The following is a 10,389-nucleotide window of genomic DNA, read 5'->3' on the forward strand; positions in this document are numbered from 1 at the left end:
TTAATTCGAGAAGGCTTTGGTTGTTAGTGAAACGAACAGAGGAAAAAGTTTTGAACGCTTCGTTAGGAGTAATCTGGCCGACATATTAACTTCCTTAGTAACTATGATTAAAAAAAGGCCGAGACCGCCCTACGCGCAGCGTCATTTTGACCAACTCTGGGCCGATTTCCAGCAACTTGGGCGATATTTCTTAGCCCTAGTGACTCTAAACTAATTCGAGAGGACTTTGGTTTTGAGTGAAATGGACAGAGGAAAAATATTTGAACGCTTACTTAAGAGCAATCTGGCCTACATATTAACTCCGTCAGTGAATATGACTAGAAAGTGGCCGAGACCGCCCAACGCACAGCGTGATTCTGAACAGATTTGGGCCGATTTCCAGCAACTTGGAGGATATTTAACAGCCCTAAGGACTCTAAGCTAATTCGAGAAGACTTTGTTTTTTGAGCAAAATGGACAGAGCAAATATTTTTAAACGCTTGCTTAGAAGCAATCTGGACGACATATTAACCTTTTGAATAGTAATTAATGGTCGTGCTCTTTGTACCACACTTTGTGACGTCATCAATTTAAATGTCATCAGATATTCTTGATAAGCAGATAGTAGCCCTAGGCTAGCTCTTTCCACACAATGGTCAGGTTTAGATATCGACGACATCCCGACATCGCAAATCGAAAAACAACGTTATCAGTTTTGGTGCCAAAGCGGTGGTACAATGGTCCACAACGCCTGTGATTGATCAAGGTCCATTTCTAGGCTTTGCCCGTAATTAACATCCAACTTTTCACGGCAGCCAGAAAGAACATACAATGAAAAAGGTAGCCAGTGTAAAGGGGCCGAGAAAAACAGAAAGGAAAGGGCGAACAAACAAAATTGAGAACGGTTAATGACAAAAAAAGAGTCCAAATTTTGGCTTATGCGCATGCCCGGAATTGAAGTTTTGCACAAGTTTGTACCTAATCCTCAAAAAATCTCTCCTTTTAGTTAAAAAAAAAGCTTTTCTAGCAAAACTTAGGCTTATTTAGCGTCATGGCAGCTAAAAAACCTGACTTAATGCTTAAAAACGGTATTTTTTGGCGAAAGTTTGCTATTCAAAGGGTTAACTCCCTTCGTGACTATGCCTGGAAAGTGGCCACGACCGGCCTACTTTCAGCGTGATTTTGACCAGGTTTGGGCCCATTTCCAGGGACTTCGGCGATATTTTGCAGCCCTAAGGACTCTAAACTAATTCGAGAAGACGTTGGTTTTCAGTAAAATGGCCAGAAGAAAATTTTTGAACGCTTACTTAGAAGCAATCTGGCCGACGTATTAACTCCCTTAGTGACTATCAATAGAAAGTGGCCGAGACCGCCCAACGCGCAGCGTGATTTTGACCAGCTTTGGGCCAATTTCCAGGAACTTAGGCGATATTTGTCAGCCCTAGGGACTCTAAACTAATTCGAGAACTCTTTGGTTTTCAGTAAAACGAAAAGAGGAAAAAATTTGAAACGCTTGCTTAGGAGCAATCTGGCCTACATATTAACTCCCTTAGTGACTATGACTAGTAAATGGCCGAGACCACCCTACGCGCAGGGTGATTTTGACCAACTTTGGGCCGATTTCCAGACTCTTGGGTGATATTGAAAAGCCCTAAGGACTTTAAACTAACTCGAGAAGACTTTGGATTTCAGTAAAATGGACAGAGGAAATATTTTGCAAGGTTTACTTAGGAGCAATCTGGCCGACATGTTAACTCCCTTAGTGGCTATGACTAGAAAGTGGCCGCGACCGGCCTGCGTGCACCGTTATTTTGACAGCTTTGACATTATTTCCAGGAACTTGGGTGATATTTCCCAGCGCTGGGAATTCTAAACTAATTCGAGAAGACTATGGTTCTCTGTGAAATGGACAGAGGAAAAATTTTTGAACGTTTACTTAGGAGCAATTTAGCCGAAATATCAACTCTCCTAGTGACTATGACTAGAAAGTGGCCACGACCGGTCAACGCACAGACTTATTTTGAGCAGCTTTGAGCCGATTTCCCAGAAGTTGGGCGATATTTCCCACCTTAAGGGACTCTAAACTAATTTGACAAGACTTTGGATTTCAGTGAAATGGACAGAAGAAATATTTTTAAAGGCATAATTAGGAGCAATCTGGCCAAAACATTAACTCCCTTAGTGACTATGACTAGAAAGTGGCCGCGACCGGGCTACGCGCAGGTTGATTTTGACCAGCTATGCACGAATTTTCAGGATCTTGGGCGATATTTCCCAGGCCCAGGAACTTTAAACTAATTCGAGAAGACTTTTGTTTTCAGTGAAATGGACAGAGGAAATATGTTTGAACGCTTACTTAGGAGCAATCTGGCCGACATATTAACTCCGTTAGTGGCTATGACGAGAAGGTGGTCCCAACCAGCTTATACGCAGGGTGATTTTTACAGTTTTGGCATTATTTTCAGGAAGTTTGGTGATATTTCCCAGCCTTAGGAAGCCAAAAAGTGATTATGACTAGAAAGTGGCCCAGACCGGCCTACGTGCAGGGTGATTTTGATCAACTTTGGGCCGATTTCCAAAAACTTGGGCAATATTTCCCAGCTGAAAGGACTCTAAACTAATTCTAGAAGACTTTGGTTTTCAGTGAAATGGACAGAGGAAAAATTTTTGAACGTTTACTTAGGAGCAATGTGGCAGACATATTAACCCCCTTAGCGACTATGACTAGAAAGTGGCCGAGACCGGCGTACGCAGAGCATGATTTTGACCAGCTTTGGGCATATTTCCACCCACTTGGATGATATTTCCCAGCCCTAGTGACTCCAAACTAATTCGAAAAGACTTTGGTTTTCAGCGAAATGGAGAGAGGAAAAATTTTTGAACGCTTACTTAGGGGCAATCTGCCCGAGATATTAACTCAGCTAGTGACTATGACTAGAAAGTGGCCACCACCGGTCAACGCAGAGACTAATTTTGAGCAGCTTTAAGCCCATTTCCCAGAACTTGGGCGACATTTCCCAGCTTAGGGGACTCTAAACTAATTCGAGAAGACTTTGGTTTTCTGTGAAATGGACGGAGGAAAAATTTTTCAACGCTCACTTAAGAGCAATCTGGGAGACTTATTAACTCCCCTAGTAACTATGACTAGAAAGTGGCCGAGACCTGCCTATGTGCAGCGTGATTTTGATTAACTTTAGGCCGATTTGGAGGAACTTGGGCAATATTTCCAACCCGAAAGGACTCTAAACTAATTCAAGAAAACTTTAGTTTTCAGCTAAATGGACAGAGAAAAATTTTTTGAACGCTTCCTTCAGAGCAATCTGGCCGACATATTAACTCCCTTAGTGACTATGACTGGCAGGTGGCCGAGACCGAATAACGCGCAGCGTGATTTTGACTAGCTTTCAGCCGATTTCCAGCAACTTGGGCGATATTTCCCAGCCCTAGGGACTCTGAACTAATTCGGGAAGACTTTGGTTTTAAGTGAACTGAAGAGAAGAAAAATTTTTGAACGCTTACTTAGGAGCGATCTAGCCGACATATCAACTCCGTTAGCGACTATGACTAGAAAGTGGCCGAGACCAGCCTGCGCGCAGCGTGATTTTCACCAGCTTTAGGCCGATTTTCAGCAACTTGGGCGATATTTAACAGTGATAGGGACTCTAAACTAATTCGAGAAGACTTTGGTTTTCTGTGAAATAGACAGAGGAAAATTTTTTGAACGCTTACTTATGCCCAATCTGGGCGACATATTAACTCCGTTAGTGACTATCAATAGAAAGTGGCCGAGACCGCCCAACGCGCAGCGTTATTTTGACCAGCTTTGGGCCAATTTCCAGGAACTTAGGCGATATTTGTCAGCCCTAGGGACTCTAAACTAATTTGACAACGCTTTGGTTTTCAGTAAAACGAACAGAGGAAAAAATTTTAAACGCTTACTTAGGAGCAATCTGGCCTACATATTAACTCCCTTAGTGACTATGACTAGAAAGTGGCCGAGACCACCCTACGCGCAGAGCCATTTTGACCAACTTTGGGCCGATTTCCAGCAACTTGGGCGATATTTCCCAGCCCCAAAGACTCTACACTAATTCGAGAAGACTTTGGTTTTCAGTGAAAAGGACAGAGGTAAGATTTTTGAATGCTTACTTAGGAGTATTCTGGCCGACATATTAACTCCCTTAGTGACTATGACTAGAAAATGGCCGAGACCGCCCTACGCGCAGGGTGATTTTGACCAACTTTGGGCCGATTTCCAGACTCTTGGGTGACATTGAAAAGCCCTAAGGACTCTAAACTAACTCGAGAAGACTTTGGATTGCAGTGAAATGGACAGAGGAAATATTTTGGAAGGCTTACTTAGGAGCAATCTGGCCGACATATTAACTCCCTAGAAAGTGGCCGTGAACGGCCTGCGTGCAGCGTTATTTTGAAAGCTTTGGCATTATTTCCAGGAACTTGGGTGATATTTCCCAGCGCTGGGAATTCTAAACTAATTCGAGAAGACTATGGTTCTCTGTGAAATGAACAGAGGAAAAATTTTTGAACGTTTACTTAGGACCAACAAGAAGCTATTTCTCAGAAAGAAATATTGTTTCGTTTCCGCAAAGATATTCAAAGTCTGAGAAAGGCCGGGGTTTTGATATCTTGTGCATGAGAAGTCCTGGGGTGAGGGAGATATGTGCTAATGCGTCGCTTTGCACCGCACTAGTAGTAGTAGTATACTTTATTTACCCTCGGATTGTAGAGTAGCTTTAACAGCTAATGTCTCCGAGCATTTCAACAGCACAATGGGCAGAGACCAGACCACAACACCGGGAACTCCGTGCCCTGCACTGATCTGCTCAGTTGCCAGAGCCTGGGGTTTTTCGTCCAGGTGAGGTTTAGTACTGAACCTATTGTAAAAGAGAAAGGGCTAATTAATTTAAGTTGTCTACACATGTATCAGTTATTACAGTCAACGCGCTTCGAAATGTATTTACTTGTGATACTTCACTTTGACTCTGCCCTAGGGAGGGGGTGCCCCCTTATATCGGCTATATAGGTGTGTCCAGCGACAGAGGGACATGTTTTTTTAAGACATTTTAGTCAGAAGTAGGGTATCGATATTGGTCATTTTGGTCTCAAACTGGGTATGGTTTTTGCACTCTAGTCTTGAATTAGGTATGTTTTTTTAGAAGAAGCTACTCTTTTCGTCATTGTTGATACGACCAGCAACTAAAGCCATTCACAATACCTCTAACATCATTCTGAACAAGAGAACTACGGCAGGTCTGAAACAGGGTATTAATTTAAGGGTCAGGCCATAAATAGGTTAGATAAATCGCTGACGTTGGTCTTAATAGGGTAAGTGCTTTGGGAAGCGGGCCGCACAGCCCTGCCAAATTTTTCAGAAAGTCAAAGTATTGTGTGTGAGGCCAAATAAAGCTAAGAGGCAAAAGCATCTGACGTATAATTTTTCCATTTCTGTGCCGAGCAGTCCTTTATTCGAATGGATGCGGTAATCTACGTTTCGTTGTCAGTGACGCAGTATATTTTTTTTTTCAAAAAGGATGCCTCATGTGCGACGACAGCTGTGCAATTATTCCTCCACTTTCGCTTAAATATTATGAAGCTAAAATACAAATGCTATCGGTGTTTTCATGGAAACCAGCTCTTGAAATGCAGCGGTATGTCGAAATACAAATTTTCTTATTTTTTAAAAGCGCGCTCTAAGAAGTAAAGCTACTGGAATTGTGGCGGAAAATTAGAGAAATTCAACTAAATCTGGAAATTGTCAACACCTACGATATGAAGAACACCTCATAAAACAGCCATATTGTGCCTATTTTGCAATATACCAAGGTTAATTAAATTGCAATATGATGAATTAGTTACCTTCCACACTATATTGTATCTGTAGTATCGTCCAAACGCACCAAATTAAATGCATGTTCTTTTCCCGTAAGCAGCCACAGAAAAGGGGCGGGATTGTTATTCCTGACACGTGTTCTGATTGACCAAAATTATGTCGCCGTGGTTGTGATCTTAATCACATTTAAATCAAGCACGGAAACAGATATCTTCGTTTCTCTAAAATACATCACTTCAGAAAGACTTAGGAACATTTAAGTCGCCAATTATTTCTACCTGCATGACATTTTAATTTCCTTTTCTTTCCGTGTCACGAACTGATAAAATTTAGTTTCGAGAAGTTACTTTTGCTGAACATGTTTACCTTGTGAATTACAAGCGTTTACCCTGATAACATTCATACCCACTATGTCAATAAATCACTCTGAAACGGAAAACAGTACCATTTCTTTGTTGAACTAAACAAAACTAACTGCTTCCATCGGCTTAAAATATCGCATTGGTGGACAAATCGCGTAGTGTGGCGGTGTCTCTACTTGAATGAATGAATAAATGAATGAATGAATGCTTTATTTAACGTGGATATACGCTTAGCTTTAGGGCTAGTTTACAGGTATTCCACCTAATAACTAATGAGAAGCTAACAACTAAACAACGCTAATATCAGGTAAAAATCACAAATTAAATACTGATTAAAACTAATTAAAAACTATTATAAAAATAGTGATAAGTTAATAAAGATGGTGAATTTTAAGCTCGGTAATGAAATGTGAAGGTGAATTAATCAACATGACACGAGCATGGGACAAAGAAAAATTCTGAGTCCCCGACAGGAATCGAACCCATGACCTCCCGAACACCAGGCGGGCGCTCTATCCACTGAGCTACGAGAACTCATGGAGAGCAAACTCATTTAACTGCCGTATTTACATTAACAATTATGAACTTTAATCTGATTGGATATTACAAATCACTATGTAAATAGTTCACCCCTGAACTGAAAACAATCCCGTTTCGTTTCTGAGGAAACGAAACAAAAACTGCTGGAAAAACATAGGCACGCAAGGCGTGCAAGAATTATTTTTTTGTGACGTCTTGGAGATAGGAGGGCATTCATGGAACTGTTTACAGTACTGATTTAGTTAATTTGACAAGTTTTTTTTGGTTGCGATGTACAGCAAGAAAGAAACTGGGAATTTATGATGTACATACGATGTTACATCGGTAATGGTCAGATAACTAAATAGTAAGCCATAAAATGTTTGACTGAACAAACTACAGTAATCTGACACGTCTCCAGATTAATGAAGATACCATCTTATTTTCTAAAAAGCAATTTGATTCGCTCTTTGATACAACTCACACTGTGATTGGTGTGACACACGCACACGCATAACTCCCTCACTCACCGATCACATAGCCCTTCCAACCCCCAAGAAGGATTTTTGCTCAAAAATACCCAAGTTCAGAGAACTTTTCGTATTTTATACGAGTCGTAAGTTTATCCTTTTACACGACACAACGCAACAACACTACTTCACCGAAAATAGAAAGAAAGAGAAAAAAACCTCTCTGACACGTTGAAAGTCTGATTTAATTAAATTGTACTTTAACTTGGTGCCACGCATTTTTGAAAGAACATTTGAACAGTTTTCATACTTTTTACCTTTAAAAATATCGGACTGAGAAGAATGTCATAAAATGCCCATCAAATAAAATATATTTGCATGCAACAAGAACAAAACAATCGTTACCTGCACTTACTATTGTAAACGTTAGAACTGTTTCAGATCTAAATAGTCTCGTCTCCTCTAAAACATGTCCTAAGAACTAGAAGGGACAATTCGTGACCTCTAATTGAATTTACTCCTTGTGAAAAACAAAAGTATCAAGTTACCTTTGTAACTAAAAATAAAAATATCTCGTGCCAATTGCATACTATTAACTCGTGGACTGTTTCAAAACACAAGGCTTATCTCGTTCATAACTAGCCATCATCACACTGAACAATATGCACTCTAAAACAACCCAATGTATGTATGTAACTGTCACACTCCGCTCCAAACCGGACTAAAAATCACAAACCGGCAAAATACACGTCAGTCTTTATTTTTCAATTACCGCAGTCCTTGTGTTTATTACAATAAAACGCTCAAGACTTCATATACCTCACTTAACTTATCTTGAACAAAAATAATTTGCTTTTTCTTCAACTAAAATTCGTGTTGGTTATTAATGTGAATAAGCGAAAACCCTGATAACATTGAAGACAAGAGATTTAGTTTCATTAAAACGTATCTTCTCATTCCATTACTAAACAAGAACCCATTATAATTGTAAACTCGTAACAGAATAATGTCTTTTTGTTCTCTTGACGAAATTAATCGTAGTCTCTTCGCTTTTCACAGTGAAACTTAATGGGTGCTGAAATTAACGACACGCCTGGAACATTCATTACGGACTCTGCAGCAATATTTCGGTATCATTTAATACAACACGCAAACGATTTGAACCTGGTCACAACCTCTTCGCATTCCCAGTAGTGTATTCCGCCCCCCTAAAATACAATTGATCCTATCATAGAAACCACATCAACTTGTTTTTCATTCACATCAGATCTTAAACACAGTAGACTCAATTCAAAAACTTATCTAATGGGAAACGCTCAACCTTTATCCCATGCTCGTAGTTATATGCCAAACACTATGTTTCTTTGACTGATTATCCAGTTGCAAATGATTATCAAACCCGCCCACGAAGTCCTAACCTAACCCACAGAAAATGTCGAAGTAAGCCCAATATATGAATACTTCCTCCTCTTTTATAGAAGAATAACTATGGCCGTTGTAAAACTGTATCGGGATCAAATCTTCTCACATACCATTTACCTTTACAACAAGAAATTTGATTGGCTGTTTATAGTAGAGCCAATCTGATTGGTGTGACATACATACATCACTCACTCACTCACTCACTCACTCACTCACTCACTCACTCACTCACTCACGCACGCACGCACGCACGCACGCACGCACGCACTCACTCACTCATCCATTGACCCGTCCATAATATACCCCGACGCGCCGATTAAGAGGTTTTTTTTCACAAAAAAAAAAAAATCGCGTAAGGGGAGCTATGGCAAAAAAAAATCGAGTACGTGCTTTCTTCTATCTGGGTTCTATTTTTGATGCTAAAAAAAATTTTTGCCAGCCAAAAAAAACATCATGTACAACCTAAGGGAGAGAAAAAAATCATGCCCAAAAAACTTGGCCACCACCCCCTCCCCTCCACCTCTTCAGAGAACTAAGGGTCTCTCCCTAAAGTTATCGGACGTTGTCAAAGTCCATCTGATAATGACATTCGTGGACATAGTGCACAACTTTAGAATAGTCATCAGACATCAAGACAGCCTTTTTTTGCTCCTATTAGGTCATTTCGAATCAGTATCATTTCATTTCATTAATTCTATATTGTTATTGCATTCCGTGCTACCTTTGTTGCAGACTAGAATGGTTTCAATCAAAAGTATATTTTTTTGGAGCCGTAAATTATCTTGAACTCCTCTAGCATAAAGCAGGACAGTACCATTAAGAATGTTGCTGGAAATTGATTATAAGCTCACACATTTCAAGTCAGTTAGCTCAGATTAACTTGACAGTAAAAAAATTTTGCACCTAGTATAATCTTTCTTCAAGTGATCTTGCCCTCAAAAACTGAATGCAGGCCTTAACTTGTTTAACTTAATGCATAATCAAAGCAAACAGTGACATGACATGGCCAGATGGCATTAGTGTTCTTTTCTGGAGTGTGCAACTCAAGGAGATTGTTGAAATTCAGCCTACATTACTACTAATACTACAAAAAAAAAAATGAATAACCTGGGTAATTTGAAGGATTTTCTTGAATTCTAAGTTCCACAAGAATATAATTCTTCGAAGGGTAGATTATAGCATTGCAACAATCCAAAGCAACTGTTACTTGAACTAAAGCTCACCTGTTCATCTTTGCCCTCCTTCAGTCCATCTGTTCACTTGATCATGGCTGTGCCTTTTGGGAATATTGTCAGTTTAAACTTTATCATCCAGCTTCTTTGCCTGAAAAAAAAGAACAGCATACGGATTTAGCTAAAAAATGAAATTGTGTTGTTCCAGAAAATGCCCATTTGCCTCTTACAGGGTTTTTGTTTTGAAACTTCCAGCTCCAATGGAAATTCCAGCTTAGCTTCATACTTTGCTTTGAACATGTTTGCTTTTGAAAACCCTCCTCCTCCTTAGAATTTCCAACAACTTTCCTTGGGGCGAGTAAACCTGGAACTGTAAAATTCTATATTAAATTTTGTACAAAAATTTCTCTCTCGTCTCAGGCAGGGCCCAGAATAGGAGTCAATTAACTAATTATGTCCAGCTTGATATGGGGATTTAACCTATCCAGCCTTTACTTTCCCAGCCATGTTAGCTTTTACCATCACAGCATACAATATCTCAATGTTGGTTCTGCACTCAGAGATGTAGCTAAGAAATAACCAAGCTGGCTCATTAACAAGTCTAGGCTTAAATT

General features: G+C 39.9%; 1 protein-coding gene across 1 annotated transcript in view; it reads right to left on the reverse strand.

Annotated features, from left to right (window-relative positions):
- Positions 1 to 10,132, reverse strand: part of LOC149113556 (uncharacterized) — an 87,722-nt gene extending 77,590 nt beyond the window's left edge. Inside the window, exons 1-3 of the mRNA XM_089286097.1 lie at positions 10,006 to 10,132; positions 9,827 to 9,926; positions 4,714 to 4,874 (exon numbers count right to left, since the gene is read on the reverse strand). Of these exons, the coding sequence (XP_089142223.1) occupies positions 4,714 to 4,874; positions 9,827 to 9,834 (169 nt within the window). The 5' untranslated portion in view covers positions 9,835 to 9,926; positions 10,006 to 10,132. The remainder of the gene's footprint in view (positions 1 to 4,713; positions 4,875 to 9,826; positions 9,927 to 10,005) is intronic.
- Positions 10,133 to 10,389: the final 257 nt, after the last annotated feature.

Source organism: Orbicella faveolata, unplaced genomic scaffold, assembly GCF_042242905.1.
Source record: "Orbicella faveolata isolate gen_17 unplaced genomic scaffold, um_ofav_v1 contig_14, whole genome shotgun sequence".
Lineage (NCBI taxonomy): Eukaryota > Metazoa > Cnidaria > Anthozoa > Scleractinia > Merulinidae > Orbicella > Orbicella faveolata.